Raw genomic sequence first — 18,230 nt, forward strand, 5'->3', positions numbered from 1 at the left:
AGAAACCAATTTGAAAAACCTACACACTGTATGGTTCTAATTATTTGACATTCTGGAAGAGGTAAAATTCTATAGGCAGTAAAAAAAAAGATCGATGGTTGCGAGGGATTGGGGCTAGTGAAGGAAGGAGTAAGAGAGGGATGTTCATAGCTCAAACTCATATTTTTAGGGCAATGAAAGAAACTATTCTGCATGATATGAAAATGGTAGACCCATATTGTTATGCATTTGTCAATACCTATAAAAACTGTACAATACAAAGAATGTGCCCTAATGTAAGTCATGCACTCTAGTTAACTATAATGAACCAATATTGGTTCATCAATTATAATTAATGTTTCACATTAACAGAAGACAGTAGGGCAGACTGTGGGAGCTGGAGTATATGCACTTGGTAATCAATTTTTCTGTAAAATTAAAGCTGATCTAAGTGTCTATTAAACAATAAGATTATCCAACAAACATGAGTTCAGAAAATATATAAATCATTCTCCTGTTCTCAAAATGAAAGAGTATTTTATTTCATTGGTTTTTCTTATTGTTGTTGTTGGTAATGTGGGGGAGACCAGGTAGAAATCAAACATAATCACTTAAACATAAGGTGTGTGTGTGTGTGTGTGTGTGTGTGTGTGTGTGTCCCCTTAGTTCTTAACTCCTCTAGCTCTCCAAGTTGTTAACACCATTGGCATCACTGAATTGTGCTGACCTATGGGCTGTACAGTCTGTGGTTCATGCCTAATGATGTGGTGCATTCTCACACTGTGCCTCTTCCATTATTTTCCCTTCCTAAACAAAAAGAGTTTAAAAAGACTTTCCAGTTCCAAGAAAGAAATGGTGACACATATATTATTTTCATTTTTCTAATAAACATGTCAAGCTTATTGCTGGAAAAAAATGGAAATAGCTATTTCTATACAGACTATTTCTCCTCAAACCCCAATTGTTGAAATAATAATTTTTGTAAAAACTTTAATTTCTCTTGATTAATTAACTAGTTTAATAGTATATGGAACTTTGATCATTCTTTTTATCAATTCCCAGATCATTTCTAAAACCATTTATTATTATTAAATACCTTATTTATAAGTTTTTAAAACGATTATATTTGATAGCACTAAGATATATAGAAAGTTGAAGTAGTTTTTGTATTCCTGTCAAATTATTCTTAAAGTACAGTATCTTTATTGGAGAAAGCTGATCCTCAGAAATTTTTAAGATGAATTGAAACTATTCTGAAAGGGAAGAGAACAGATTAATCAGTGGAAAATAAAGTGAGTTAGCCACCCAATTATTTTAACTTCCTTTAGTATTTATTTCTAAAAATAACTAACATTTATATTTGATTATTTACTAAAATAATGTTTCATAGAAGAGTCTATTCTATTTGTGCTCCATACCCATTTAAGATTCTTTGAGAAATGTTTATTCATATGTTTTTGTGGTATATTTTAATAATATTTAAAATATTTAATCTTAAGCAGAGATAAGATTTTTAAAAGGTATACTTTTCTTAGAGAAGTGTTACAAAGCAATGCAAATGTCATAAATCTGGTTAAAGAAAAAAATGCCTAATGGGTGTGGTGATGCATACCTCTAATCCCAGAGGCTTGGGAGGATAAGGCAGGAGGATTGCAAGTACAAGGGCAACCTTAGCAACCTAGCAAGACCCTGTCTCAAAATAAAATATGAAAAAGGGCTGAGGATGTAGTTCACTGGGTAATCACCACTGGGTTCAATCCCCAGTACCAAGAGAAAAAAAAGAGAGAGAGAGAAAGAAAAAAAAGTCTGCATTCAAAATTTTAAAAAAGAACAAAACCAAAGTTGCACTTGAATAGCATCATTTTCAATTTTTTAATAAAAGGCCTGTAAGATAAATTCTCTTTCATTATGAAGATATTATGAAAATAGTCACAAATTTGTAACTAGTATTTCAGAAATAAACTTCATAATGTATATAAGGCTGGAACAATTATTTTTAAATGCAGATAATTTGAAAGGCAAAAATGTTATTCCATTATTGTTATAACTTGCACTTCACTGATTGCTAATGAGGTTAAACATTCCTTTTTATTTTCGTTAACTGTCTGTTAATGCCAATACTAAGATTTTGTTTGTCTTCTACAAAATTTGTAAATTTCGGGGAGGTCTAACATGCAGTTTTTTCTCCATTGCTTTTATATTTGATAAACACTTTCCTATGGACTAATCAATTATCTAGGTAAATTATTTTCTAGATTTCCTTTTTTTCTGGTCATTAACATCTTTAATCTATGAAGAAGTGAGGACCAAATCATTTAATTTATTTTAATATATTTTTATATATATTCTATGTCCCATTTCTTGTTCTTTTAAAAATCATTTATCTAACTTTACCCATTTATTTATTATTTGTTTTTAATTGACACATAAAAACTGTACATATTTATGGATACCATGTGATATTTCAACAAATTTATACATTGTGTAATAATGGTCAATCCCAGGAAGCGTGTATGTCTCCTCAAACATTTGTCATTGCTTTGTAGTAAAAACATTCAAAATTCTTTTTTCTAATATATTTGAAATATACTGTACATTATCATCTATACTCACCAGAACTTATTTCTCCTAACTTACTACTCTCTGACCAATCTTCCCCACTCTACCCCAACCTTACTAGCCTTTGGCAATCACTATTCTACCATCGACTTCTATGAGATCAACTTTTTAAGTTTATGCATAAAAGTGAGATAGTGCATTATTTGTCTTTCTGTGTGGCTTATTTTAGTGAATATAATATCCTTTAGTTCATCTGTGATTTCATGGCTGGATGTATTCCATGGTGTGTATGTTCTACATTCGATATCCATTTATCAGCTGATGGATAGTTAAGTTGATTCCATTTCTTGTGAATAGTCCTACTGTGAATAGTGCTTCAGTAAACATGGAAATGCAGGTGTCTCTTCAACATACTGCATTCATTTTCTTTGGATAGATATATACTGTTCAGTGAGCTTACTGAATCATAAGGTGGTTCTGTTTGTAATTTTTTGAGGAACCGCCATACTGTTTTCTGTAATAGTTGTGCTAACTTCACATTGCACCAACAAAATATTGAGTATTCTTTTTTTTTTTTTTTTTTTTTTTTTGGGTGCTGGGGATCAAACTCAGGGCCTTTTGCTTACAAGGCAAGCACTCTACCGACTGAGCTATCTCCCCAGCCCCTACAGTATTCTTTACATCCTTGTTAGCATTTGTTACCTTTTGTATTTTTGATGATAGCCGTTCTAACCTCAGCGGTGATAGCTTATGGTTTTGATATGCATTTTCCTGATAATTAGTGATGTTGAGTACTTTTTTATATAAATGTTGGCTATTTGTGTGTATTCTTTTAAGAAATGACTATTTAGGCCTATTGCTCATTTTCAACTATTTTTATTCTCCCACTGTTGAATTCCTTATATTTTATACATGTGAATCCCATATCAGATGTTTAGTTTGCTGATATATTCTCCCATTCTGAAAGTTACCTCTTCACCTTAGTTCATTATTTCCTTTGCTAAAATGATCATTTAGTTTGATGCTATCTCATGTGTCTATTTTTGCTTTTTTTCCCCCTGAACTTTTGGGGTCTTAGCTGAAATATACTTGCCCATTCCAGTGTCCCGAAGTGTTTCTCCTATTTTCTTCTAGTAGTTTCATAATGTCAGGCTTGCATTAAGTCTTTAATCCATTTTGAGTTGATATTTGATTATGGTGAGATAAAGGGATCTAGTTTAAATTTTATACATGTGGAGTCTGTTTTCCTAGCATCATTTATTGAAGTGACTGCCTTTCCCCAATGCATGTCCTTAGCACCTTTGTTAAAATTCAGTTAGTTATAGATGTATGAATTTATTTCTAGACTCTGTCCTGTGACATCGATCTATGCATCTGCATTTATGCTGATACCATACTGTTTCAATTACTACAGCTTTGTAATACATTTTAAAGTCAGTTATGCAATGCCTCTTGCTTTGTTTTTTTTTTTTTGCTCAAGATGGCTTTGGCAATTCAGACTTTTTTCTGTGCATGTTTCCATATGAATGATAAGATTGTATTTCCATGAAGAAAATCACTAATATTTTGCTAGAGATTGCATTGAATCTGTAGATCACTTTCTTTAAGTAGTATGGAAACATTTAAAAATGTTTACATTAATATAATAATATCATAGTACAATATAATAGTGTAAAATACATACATATATAAATATTGATATTCATACCACCAAACTATTTTTAAATGTTTTTATTAGTGCATTATAGTTATACCTAATAGTGGGGTTCATTTTGACATAATCATACATGCATGGAATATATTTCCTCTTGTCTCTCCCCTATCCCCCTTCCTCTACTCTACTGGACTTCCTTATCTTTATTGTTTTTTTAAATTGGTGTTTTGTAAATATAGAAAAAGGTGAAATTCACTGTGGTATTTTCATATATAAACATAGCATAGTTTAGTCAATTTTATTCTGCAGCTTCTTCCTTTTCCCTCCTCCCTTTTCCTCTATCATCTTCCTCTACTCCAATGATCTCCCTTCTATTTTCATAGAATTCCCCATTCCCCACTTGTTTTGCTCTAGCTTATGCAAATGAGAGAAAACAATCAACCCTTGACTTTCTGAGTCTGGTTTATTTCACTTAGCCTGATGTTCTCCAGTTTCATCCATTTACCAGTAAATACTATAATTTCATTCTAATTTTTGACTAAATGGGTACATGGGTTGGTTCCATAACTTGGCTATTGTGGCTATTATGCTAGTATAAAAACAATATACCTATATCACTGAAGTATGCTGATTTTAGTTCTTTTCAATGAAAACAAAGGAGTGGGATAGGATGTGGGTCATATGGTGGTTCCATTCTTAGTCTTATAATTTTAATTCATTTTATTAACAAATTAGAAGGGAAAGCATGTATAATACCCATTTTTAATTCAATTAGCTAGCTAAATTCCTTCAATAATTTGATATAGGGGAAGTCAATCCATATGACAGAGGAGATGTATTTTTAGTTTTGTGAACACAGAGATAATGGTTTAAATATTATCAGGAGAACACATTTTTCAATTCACACTTGAATGCTTGATGATCTTTTTTTTTTGAGTGAGTTAAGGTATATCACTGGAAAGACTGATCTTTCTTGCCTCCTTTTCATCTAATCAACTTTGGTGCAATATTGGATTTAGGTTTTTAGTGTTTAAATATTTTTATTAAATATAAGGAAGGAATGTAAAGACTATTTTATTTATATTTTAAAAGTGAACAATCATGGTGAAAAGATTTTGATAATTTGTTCAATAGAAGTGTTGACTATGTTTAATTTGGAAGTGGAGTTAGGAGTGTATCAAAGTCAGTAATTTCTGACTCTTGGCACAAGATGAAAAGGCAAAAATTGTAGATATAAACTAATGCACTAAATTATTTCTATATTTGATATTAATATTTTTTTAATCAAATGTAACATACATTTCTTTTTCTAATATCAGGAGTACAAATACCTTAAACATGTGAAAGAGAAAACTCTCCCTTTTTTTTCCTCTTCTTCCTTTTGTTAAGGATCCTAAAGAATGGAATCTTCTAATAATAAGAAAAAAATCTACTCACTTCTGAACTGGCATAGCTATCAGCTTATTTTTAGGAATATATTTTTACTAAAACAGAGTCAATACTTATTTAAGGAAAGATCAGATCCTTGTATATATTCCTTAACTGGTCTCATGAATAATTAGTAATAAAAAAATCACATTTTAAAATAGCTTAAATTTTCTTTTGTGTATGAAATTATTGAAACAATAAAATAGAACTAAATTTTACAAGAGAAAAGCAGAGGCACCAGGGCCACTATGTTTAATAACTTATCTTCATTTTCATTAAAATATCAGTTGAGGCTATTTATATGCTTTTAAAATATTCATAGACATTTAAAAACAGAATGAATTTTCCTCTTTAATTTTCAGCAAAAAGAAAGCAATATTTATGAATCACTGAATTTAGAGTCACCATTATGAGTTCACTAATTATTAATTATGTTACTTTTGGTTTACTCATGACCACTATCTGTGTTCTCAAGATCTATTCAAAATTCTGAACCTAATGACAGAGATACTGTTTTAACTCAATTTAAAAAACATTATAATCCTGAAATTTCTTGCTTTCATTTGTATGTTATACCCCCATTAGTTATACTATTTTCTCACAGGTTGATATTCAGTGTTTTCCTTCCATGATATTAAAAATATTTACGGGTGAAAGATTAAAAACCAAACTATACAATCTACAATTTAAATGTGAAACTCATTTTAATATTGAAGCAATCCATTTTAGTGTTGACTCATTAATTAACAAATTTTGCTCCTATTCCTTTCTCTTGCTACCCATTCTTGATATTTATTATTCCTAATTAGTCTTACACCAATACTAAGAAATTTCTTTTATTTTCTTCTCAATTAAGGACAAAGTAAAGAATAGTAATTGTAGAAAACATTGTCGTTATTTCTTTTTTCCACCTTCAGGAGTGAAAACATCTTTCCTGAATTCTGTGCAAAAAGTATGTATTCGTATAACTTATTTTCTCTGTTCATTAGAATAATATTCAAGATAGATTAAATTGTGACATGGAGGCAGTTTTCTTATCTTTTATCCTAAAATTAAATTCTAGGATATATTGTGGATCTGGATAGGTCACATATAACTAGTACAAATATGCTGATCATCATTATAGTATTAAAAAGAATAAAAAGCAGTACTCCTTAAATTGATTTTCTCCTTTCTAGAAATTTAGGTAAAAGATTTGGTAGGTAGTCTTATGTTTTAAACATTATCAGTGACTTTTAATTATCCAGTCCCTTCTATAGTAAATAAATTCAACAATGATTCTCTACAATATAGAGTCCTGTATTGTGGAGAACTAAAGAAGTGAGAAGTGACGGGGATAGGGCCCTTTCTGAGCGTGTTGAGGCCCTGGGTTAGAACACCAACACCGAAAAAACAAAGGGTGAGGGGGAAAGTTTATTACTGGGTCTTAAAATACACTTTTATGCCAGTTAGTGAGATAATAGGAGATTAAATAACAGATACATACATGCTTCTAAAATAAATGGTCAAGACCATAAATATTATAACTATTAGGGGGAAAACACTGTTGGTCCAATGAAAGCACATGATGATAGCGCTGTACATGAAATTAGATTTTTCCTTTCAGGACACATGTGTGACTAATATGGTATTTGAAAAATTATTGAAAATAAGCACTAGAATTTCTGGTGAAATCAATTTTAAAATTTATTTAAACATATTTTAGAAAAATATGACTGAAGTAGTAAACAGAATAGTTACCTTTAAAATTAGGTCTGATTCTTGCATCGTACCCTGATGTCCTCCCCATTAATTTATCCAGAAAGTCAGATGGTGACATTGGAGCACTTCGTGATCTTGCACTATTTGTTTCCTTTGTAGCAACCAAACTACAAATGAGAACAAAACGATAGACTTTACAAAAAAAAGCCATTCTATCAACTTCTACCTATAAATTTTTTTTAAAAATGTTAAGCAAAAGTACTTTGACAACAAAAAAGAAATTTAAATACCATATAGTGAATATTACTATAATGACATATTTATATCTGGATTTATAATCAGTACTTATAAATTATGTTTCATATGTGTTCAGTTCAACCATCAGAGGTGGCATTGTTTTCTATTAAATCTGGAAATAAAGTTTACCTTCAAATTATTAGCCTTTCAAAATCTGTATTTTCCCAAACTTGAATTAGTGTATTAGGTGAAAGAAAATATGAAAATTCAGCTATGAAATGTAATTCTTGCTTTATTGAGGGGAAAAACCTCAATAACCTTATTTAGGTTTTGTGAGTTTTTCTCAGCAGTAGTAAAACTTTTGTACAATAGATGAAATAATAATATCCTTTTCTTCAATTAGAGTGCTTCTTATGTTAGTAGTACACCCAGTTAAATTCATTCTGCTTTCACCTGTGTGCAATTAATCTATAGAACATTTTGTTCAGATCTAGAATTAGGGTAGTATTAAGATTGAGAAATTACCTTAAATGTGATTTGAGCCCATGGATATAATAAGGTTATAAATGGTGTCTGGGAAAGGTTGTGTTCCTCTATTTTTTTAAATTTAAGCATTTTTCCTTTCTATGCATTTGTCCTTCCTAGAAACTCATAGTGTAACTGTACCACTGCCCAGCTCCTCATATACATAGGGTGATCCACAGAAGGCCAGGGCCTACTGGCTAAGATCAAATAATTCTTTTTATCCACAGAGCTTTGCTCAGGAAAGTAAACCTGACTTCCTGAATCGACCTGGGGTTTGGAACTCATGTATTCAAGTTGATGTTGCTTCCTAGAGATCATCAATCATCACAACGCCCAGAAGTTCCTCACCTCAGCATTGTACCACTTTGGTCACCATCTTATCATAACACCAATTATTAAATTTCTTATATTTCTTCTACAAGAATTTTAGGGAGTAGGAAAATGAACTTTAGGGCATTCACGTTAATTTGTCTACTGCACAGATATATGCAGTGATTTGTAGGTAACTCTAAAATCCAATTTCAGTGATGGGAAAATAATATTTCTGAAAACAGTATTATAAAACAGTACTTATTAGCTCTTGCATTGTCTTTTGGTTATACTTTGTTCTGGGCACTCTAAGTTAGTCCTCTCCTCAGTGATTCTCATTCTTTCATCCTAGCTTTCTCCCCAGACAGAAGCTTATCTCCCTTTTGTGTTCGTTCCATGTTACTTGATCATCCTTTATCTTTGATTGTTACTGCTCAACCCAATTCCCTGTCATTGTACTCACTTGGAAGTTTTTTTCCTAATACAAAAAAACCATAAAAATAAAAAAGCATACTACCTTCTCAGTGACTACAACTTTCTGTACTCTCTGGTTTTAAGTAACTTTTTCCTATCCTATTAAGCATAATATTTGTTCATATTCAATGGGTCAAGAATATATAACAGAAAGGCATTTTTGCAGCTCTCATAGCTTTATATTGCTGCTTCTAAACCATATCTTTTCTTTTCTTTCAAAATTCCTCCTTTCAGTTATCAGATAATTAACTTCTGCATTATCCTATCAATGAAAATACCTGTTTACCTGAATCAGAGTCAATAATGCTGTGCCTTTCCCATTCAAAATAATAGATGACTGTGTATATATATTAAGCTAAACTTCCTCACATTGTGCACTGGACAGATGAGTTATGTAGTTCAATCCTCAATGCAACAGCATATATCCTTATAAGTGGGAAGTAGAGATATGTTTAATATGAGACAGAAATGGGAAGACAATGTGACAATGGAGGCAGAAACCGGGGTGATGTACTACAGCTAAGGAATGCCAACAACCTTCAGAAATTAGAAGAATGAGGAATGGATTCTCCTTAGAGACTTTAAGGGACTACTCACCTTGCTTTTGAGCCCAGTAAACTGAGTTCAGATTTTTGGTTTTTAAAACTATGAAAGGGTAAATTTCTGTTGTTGATAATTTGTTATAGCTTCCTTAAGAGGTGAATACCAGCCTTGTAGTAGATTTTTCATTACATTTAGTAATGAAAGTAACAAAGTATCACCCACAGGCTTAAACTCATGATTCTGGAGACTAGAAGTCCAAGATGGAGTTGTCAGCATGATCTGTTTCCTTTAAAGGTCTCGCTCCTTGGTTTATAGAAGGCCACATTCTCTTTGTTTCTTCACATGGACTTTACTCTGTGTGTCTATCCTTATTTCCTCTTCTTGTAAGAACAACATTAGGGACAACCAACATGATCTCATTTTATCCTAACTACCCTATCTCCAAATTCACATTTATATGTGAATTTCAGGGGCACGATAACACTGGGCATGTTCACAACCCTATACATATATGTGGCTTTCTAGATGCCCAGAGATATGTTTCCATAGAAACATAGCTTTCCCATACCTCTATGGATATATTATTCCATTGTTTTTCCTTTTAAGATATTTGGTTAATTTGTTGTTTGTCCTTCTTGTTACACAATTGACTTAGGTACTTGTGACATTAAAAAATTGTCTTTAAATGTTTTTGATAAATGTCTCCAGAAAACAATTTTTTTTTACACTGGGTGTGTTCCAATTTAGTTTAAATAAAAACAACCTTGTAAGTGAGTTTTTACAGAGAACTTCCAGACAGGAAAAATAAAGATAATATTCTAAGAATGAGGATTTAAGAGATTTCATACTTGCTGGGCATAGTGGTGCAAACCTGTACTCCCAGTGACTGGGGCATCTGAGGCAGAAGGATTGTGAGTTCAAAGCAAGCCTCAGCACTTTAGCAAAGCCCTAAGCAACTCAGAGACCTTGTCTCTAAATAAAATATAAAAAAGAACTGGGGATGTGACTCAATGGTTAAGTGCCACTGGGTTCGATTCCCAGTACCAAAAAAAGAAAGAGAGAGAGAGAGAGAGATTTCAAACACTTCTCTGCCCCTACTTATGACTTTCATGTTGCTGTTATGTTTTGTGATTGAGTGCTATTGGTGTACAGTGTGATCATGGAACTGTAGAGAATGGAGAATAAGAATTGAGCAAGTTATAATGTCACAAATCCTATTGTTTTTACAAGAGTTAGATGTTTTCATGATTAAACTCCATGGATTACTTCAAGCTACCAATTAATTGCTAGTATTCTGAAAAAAATTGATTTTCATGATTTTTGCCAGTTTTCTCACTGCATTTATGAAGAAGAAAATTTACAAAGGTCCATATTTCATTGTTTTTGCTCGTATCAACCTGCAAATATCATCCTAGATATTCATAACTGGTTTCCTCTATTTTGTTAGAGATTTTTGCCTCACTGCTCAGCCACGGAGCTCCTTTCCTCTCTGGGTAATATTATTTACTCCTATAGTATCAACTTATTCCCATAATACTATTTCATAGGACTTAAAAATATCCTTTTTCATAATAATGTCAAGATTTGATTTTAAAAGAAAGGATACAGAGATTTTTTTGGGGATTCCACAATAATGAATATTCAAAAGTTATGATAGACTGAGTATCAGTAAATATTTGAGTGATTGTTACTTTGCTGGCAGTAATAGAGCAATAATTCTATCTATGTATCTATATATCTATCTATTTTGAGAAAGAGAAAGTGAGAAGGATAAGTAGAGGATATTTATATCAATACATCAAGTATTGCTAATTGGGCATTTCAAAATTTAGCTTCACCTTGTTTTAAAGATATATTAAATAGTGTATAACATGATAAAGAAACAAAATAATTAAGAAATAAATGGAATTAAGATTCCCAGTGCCTTCTACAATTCAGACAAAATGAAAGTAATTTTATTTCTTTAGGTAGATAAATGCTAAATTCTAACAACAATCGCTTGTGCTCATACAGTGCTTACCCTCTAAAAAGTCTTGTCTTTTCTTAATAGTTTTTATTGACTCACTTCTAAAATGATTTTTCAAATATTACATTCTAACATCAGTCTTAAAATGAAACATGTAAACCAAACTAAATCACATCTTTCCATCTCATACCAAGAAATCATACATACTTTACAAAGAGACATAATAGTTTGATATTTGAATGAATATGAGGAGTGAAGCATTGAAAAATTCCTATTGTGCCTATAGAGATTTCATCAGTGTAATTTTTTTTTAATTATTGCTCCCAATTCAAGTAATGGTAGGCACTGGAATGTTAATGGCATGTGATGCTTGCACTTTTTGCAGTATATGACCACGTTGGTTAAAAACCCCTGGAATTCTGGATAGACACACTAAGATAAGAGGGTCAAACAGTCAAGATATGAAAAGATATTATGTAGTTAATGTAGCAATATTCTACTTATGAATATTTCTTTGGACCTCATGATTTTAGAAAGTAGTAATTATATGTTGTGTTCTAACTGCTTTTTTTTTGTGCATGCTGAAGATTTGAATGGAAACAAGATAATTCGGTACTCTCTCTAGATCATTAGTCCTCCACCACAAAGTTCACAAACATACTGAACTTGTCCCGAACTCCTGGTTGAATATTTTAAACACTATTATCAAACATAAGCTACTCTGAACACAGATATTCTTTTTGAATGATTATATGATAAATACTATTGTTTAAATATGACAAAATAATTACTATTTTTATAATTTAGTAATTATTATTATTTTTAATAATATTTCACTTCTTTTGATATTTTCAAAAACAATAATTGGGCTACTTCAATAATTGTACTGTCCAGAAATTTGAACAGTACTGTTAAAATTCCATTTGAAATATATTCATATCTCCAAATTTATTTACATCCAAATATATTAGACAAAGATTGTGGCATTGGTTCCAGTGATGGGAATACATAAAAATCTATTTCATGAAACACACAATAGAAACTCATTCATTTATTTATTTGGCAACCATTATTGATGCCTGGCAAAGAGTCTGCATCATGCTTGGAAGAGTTTCAAAGAGAAAGAAATTATAAATAAATAAATGTAAAAGGTGCACATGTCCACATAGATTCAGTGTTTAACCTTTTTAATCACCAACATGTTGTTGAAATGGTTTCTACTGGAATATGAACTTTTATTGGTTATGCAACTGATAATTAAAGTGACTTCAAGAAAAGAAAACTCACTATCTCTTAGTCTACTATGGACTAGTATGGAAAATACCTCTTTGGTAAATAATCTTAGAAGGACAAACTATTTTATTGCAAACTACGAAACCTATTAAGATTATCTATTTTTCTAAAAGCAGTTATATATTTTATAGTCAACATCTCCTTTTTTAAATACAAATTTAAAATTTTAAAAATATTTTTATCATTATTATAAATTAAACAACAAATTATGTTGACATGGTACATAAAATTAATAAAATTACTAATCTTATATGATTAATGATTTAAGATGAGTATATGAAATGCACATTGGGCTTGGCTGTTAGAAAAATAGGTAAGAGATGATAAATTATTTTAAAAACACAAGACATGAGCTTGGATGAGCCTTTTATAAATGGAAAAAAGTTCTCTATCTATAAAAGCACATATATGTGCTTTATATAAAGCATATAATATGCCATTATGCACTTAAAATATTTGGTAAATATTGAAACAATGAATTTTCATTCTTGAAAAATTTATTAAATAATAAAGCACTGTACTTAGAACAGTAAAGTATAAATAAATGTGAAGCTTTAAAGTGTTCACATTTCAGTAGATTGCTGCAATTGTTCTCTTTGGGAAATTAGCAGGCACTGGAAAAATAGATGACAATGAAGTAAATGATATTAGTTGGATGTTTTTTCCTACACTGTGAACAAAATCTTCACATTTTATAATAGGGATTCAAAACCAAGTCCTGCATATTGATACCTATAAAATATGAGAAAATTCTGAGCAGAAAAATATTCCATTTTTTTATTAGTTATTATGATCTGAATGTATCTTCCCAAATTTCATATGCTGAAATTCTAGCCCCCATGTGATGGTATTAAGTGGGGCTTGAGGGAGGTGATTAGGTCACAAGGGCATAGTACTCACAGACAGGATAAGTGTCCTTATTAAAGAGGCCCAGGCAATCTGTTTGGTCCCTCCCACCATATAAAGTAACAGTGAAAAGAAAGTGATCAGTTATCCAGGAAGCAAGCTTTCACCACACATGTAATTTTTCTGTGCTTTGGTCTTGAATGTTTTAGTTTACAGAACTGTGAGAAAAATTTCTGTCATTTATAAGCCACCTTCTTTTGATATTTTGTTTTTGTAACCTAAAGGGACTAATGACACAGAGCCATCCAGTTACTTATAGGCAATTGATTTTATTTTTGAAGATTCTCAATTTCAACTCAGGAGGAATTTTGTCAGCAAGATTACATTGAACCATTCTATAGAAAGCATTTTTACAATTTTCAATTATATTGAACCATTCTATAGAAAGCATTTTACATGTAAAAATGTCCCTTCATTTTCTGAAAGGGGCAGAGGCTTTGAATGTAGTAAGACTTCCTGACAACTATAATTCTTGTTCTGGTAAATTTTTCCTAAAACTTTTCTTTCCCTTACAGTAACATCTAAGCCTTGCACCAAGTGAACATTAGTAGACTGCCCTAAGAGAATTGAAGTCATTTGAGAGAATTTCTTCCTTGTCATAAATACATTGTGTAAGTCTTCATATAACCAATCTTGAATCTTACACCACTCTCTTTTAAATAGACAACAACATCTTATATATAGTGAGTTTTCGTTGTTGGGTTTTTTTTTTTTTTTTTTCATTTTTTTTAGTTTTAAACTCAGGGTCAGGGTAGGAGGAGGCAGGGGGAAGAAATTCAAGACTAATTTATAATGAATTCTGGATGAAAAACTATCATCAAAGCCTCTTTTTTCTTTTTCTCTAAACCGTGGACTTTAAACAAAACCAGCATATTTATAGCAAGTTACTATAATGGTTAGCAAATTACCCATGATCACTACTTTTGAAATAATCAGCTTTGACTCTTTTAGAACAGTCTTTTATTTATAAATTTTCTCAAAATCTGTGTTAATTAGCTTTCCTCCCACACTTGGCTCTACTTTTCTACGCTTTACCAAAAATTGCAGTTACTATTAACTTTTCTTGGAAATTATGTGTGAGCTTAAACACATTCCCATCAATGAATTTTTTTCACTTAAGTATTTTACATATTGTTTATTTAAAGAAGCGTTATTTAAAAGTTCAGAGACTTTAAAGTCTTAAAAAGTGGCAAAATCTATTCACTTCAGTATGGGAACATCAAAATTTATCAAAAATATTCAATAAGATATATATATATATATATATATATATATATATACACACATACCTATATAGGAGGACAGAAATAACCATTCAATATAGATGTTTTAAAAAGGACTTTTAATATAATCATCAAAACCTATTCATCTCTGCTATATGAACCTTAAAATTATGAGAGAAATTATTGAAAGGTGCAGCTGACAAACAATGTAGGTTTGAGACAGATCATGGCACATGGCTGCAAACCTGTGTGCATCCATTTTCATGAATTGATTTGCACAGGAGTAAGGGTGACTGGTGAGGAACAAAACCACTGTCCAGACTTCTGAAGCAGAGAACATTTGGAGTATCAGATTTTACTGTGAAATCTATGGCTCTGTGAACCAATTCTGTGGATTTATAGTTCCTTGTCAAAAATACAGTTATTATTTGGAACTTTCCGAATTATAATAACAAGCTCTCACTTGAAAAATAAGACACAGAATGGAAAATATGACCATTTTTATCCATTCTTTGTGCTTCATTGTAAGGAGAACTAAGGGGAAATGGGACCACCTGGGAATATGTGTCATTTTTAAGTATTTCAAACTAAAGTATACTGTCTTAGAAAAGGAATCATTGCAGTGAAGACATTAGCAGTGAAGCAGATCTTAAGTTGATTGCTTGACATTAATTATTTAAAAAGAGACCAAAGTGGGAGAATATAAGAGGACTATTCTAGAACACCTCTAGAAATTCAAAAATAAAAAATTTGATGGTCTACTGGGATCTTGATACTAGCTACTAGGTAATACACCAACAAAATATGGTTATAATTTGAAAGAGATCTCACTTTAATGAAGCTTGGGGAATTTCAATTTATGTAACAACAGAAATGATCACACTTCCTGATCTCTTAGGCACAGGATTCACATACATAATATCTTTTAATTAATAAGAACCTTGGTAGTTAGGTATTATTACCTATGGAATACAAATGAAGAAAATAAGGTGTGTAGAGAAGTTTGTAATTTTTTTCCAAGACATGCAGATTTATAAGGACCAAGTCTACATTTTAAATCAAAACAAATTTTCCACCTAAAACAAGTAGAAAAGGTTTTTAAAATCTACATTGGAGAGCTAATAAACAGAGAAAAATGATACATCTAAGACCTAAGACAATAGAATCTCATAGAGGTCAGCCCAGTATTGTCACTGCATTTCCTCTTGGGGTATGTTTTCATTAGTTTCTTATCACTGTGACCAAAATACCTGACAAGAACAGTGTGGAGGGGGGATGTTTATTTTGGCTCATCGATTCAGAGGTTCAGTCCATGGTAAGACAGAACACCATGTTGGAAGGGTGTGTTGGAGGCTAGCAGCTCAGGACATGGCAACCCCGGAAGCAGAAAGAGCCCCTCCCTCAGGATAAAATGTAAACAGCAAATATACTACCCCAGTGACTTATTTTCTTCAGCTATACTCTACTTCCCTTAGTTAACTACCACTCAGTTATCCACTCCTTTAGGTTAAAGCTCTCAGAATCTAGTCATTTTACCTCTAAACATTTTTGCATTGTCTGTCTCACACAAACTTGTGGGGGACAGATCACATCTAAACTGTAACAGGGTAGCAAAAAATTTCAGGCAAAGCAGTTAAGAGGTTAACAACTATAGTACAAGCTTTGAAAGTTTTGAGAGTTTTGGGTACAGAAATTGTACTCAAGGACTTACCAAAGGGGTGAATTCATATGAGTTAAAGATCTCAAAGAATTAGAACTTTTGACTAAGCATAAACCAGAAATTTAGAACCCTTAGAGAAGCTCATTATTACTTGGAATCATTTCAGTTTCCAAAACCAGAATATAATAATTTCAGATTGTGAGCATTATACCTTTCTAAGTAAAAGTAAAAATAAATCCTTTTTGGAGAAAGAATGAAATATCATTCTAAACCTCAAGTTGTATCTAATTTTCTATATATTATATCTGAATCGCAATAAAATATAAGCACAAAAGATAGGAGCATAAGACCTAAAAATCAATATAAATGTGGAATGGAATACATATATGAAAGATTCAGATGATGAATTTGTCAAACTGATTTACATAATTATACTTTATATGCTTAAATAAAATAAGGCAATTCCAGCAATGAAGTCTACTTCAATTACCAATCATATGAAAATTCTATAATTTAAACATAAAATAAAATTAAGAACTCAATTGTCTTAGCAGATTAGGCATAGCTAATAAAAGAATGAGTCATTTGCAAGATAAAAAATCATAAAAATGTACAGAAGATGGCATGGAAAAATAAAATGAAAAATACATTCTATCTAGATAGTGAAAAAAAGGTGAAAATGTCTAAGATCAGTGAAACTGGAAATTCAGACTATGAAGATATAGAAACCAATACAGAAGCAATAAAGATGACTTAATTGTTGAGAATATTCCAAAACTATTGATACTTAACTACAGAATTGATATGTACTAAAATTTGAAGAATTATTTTAAAAATGATCTTGATACATCATAGTAAATGTGCCAAAAATAAACAAAAGAAAAGGCATAAGTATAACTGATATTAAAGTAATTTCATAGAGTTTATCTCCTTCAGTAGCAGTATGTGAAGTCATATAATCCTTCCTTCTCTCCTATTGCTGTGTGGACTGTGTCACTAGCATAAGCCATATTTTCCTAATATACGAGATTTCTTTGTTCTTACATACTCAAATATATATAGTCCTATCTCTTCCATCAACAACTCTACAGAATCATTCCCATACAAAGTGCAGTGTACAAACTTCATTTTATTTCTTTTTTTTAACAAAACAGAACAAAAATTTTCTTGACTTCACTCATTTGAGCTGCCTACTCTTTCTCTTAAAAGCATAACTGAATTACATATACTCATTATGCTAATTCCTTTCCTTATATTTTCTCTTCAGTCACACCAGCTTCTTTAACCTCTCCATTAATAAAATGCTTTTGTCAAGCTCTAATATCCTCCACATTGCTAAATTCAGTGGTCAGTTCACATTACTCTTACTTGAGTAGCATGAAAAGCAGTTGGTTTTGCAAGTTGGTTGTTGCCAGTTTTTTCTCTTTCTGCTACAGCATATTACTTTTGAATCTTTGTTTTTCATTGCTGCTTCTTTATTACCTTGATCTCTGAAATTGGAAATGCTTTTTCTTAATTATTGACTCTTTTCTTTATACCTTCTTTTGTGGTGAGCCATCCAGTCTCATGACTTTGAATACAGTATAGAGTATATTAAGCACTTAAATTTTATTCAAGTCATGAATTCTCCCTGCACTACAGACTGTTAGGTGTATCTCCTTGACATCTTCATTTGAATATATAAAACTGAACATACTCAAATTAAATTCCAGCTGTTCCTACACAAACCTGTTCTTTTCCTGTTTTCAAATTTGATTAATGGTAACTCTATTC

At 31.3% G+C, this 18,230-nt stretch overlaps 1 protein-coding gene across 2 annotated transcripts in view; it reads right to left on the reverse strand.

Moving 5' to 3' along the window:
- The window catches only part of Glra3 (glycine receptor alpha 3), a 158,972-nt gene that overhangs the window by 109,343 nt on the left and 31,399 nt on the right, over nt 1–18,230 (reverse strand). For both annotated transcript variants that reach the window (XM_047550228.1, XM_047550229.1), the window contains exon 2: nt 7,361–7,488. In XM_047550228.1, the coding sequence (XP_047406184.1) occupies nt 7,361–7,488 (128 nt within the window). The remainder of the gene's footprint in view (nt 1–7,360; nt 7,489–18,230) is intronic.

This window comes from Sciurus carolinensis, chromosome 4, assembly GCF_902686445.1.
Source record: "Sciurus carolinensis chromosome 4, mSciCar1.2, whole genome shotgun sequence".
Classification (NCBI taxonomy): Eukaryota; Metazoa; Chordata; class Mammalia; order Rodentia; family Sciuridae; genus Sciurus; species Sciurus carolinensis.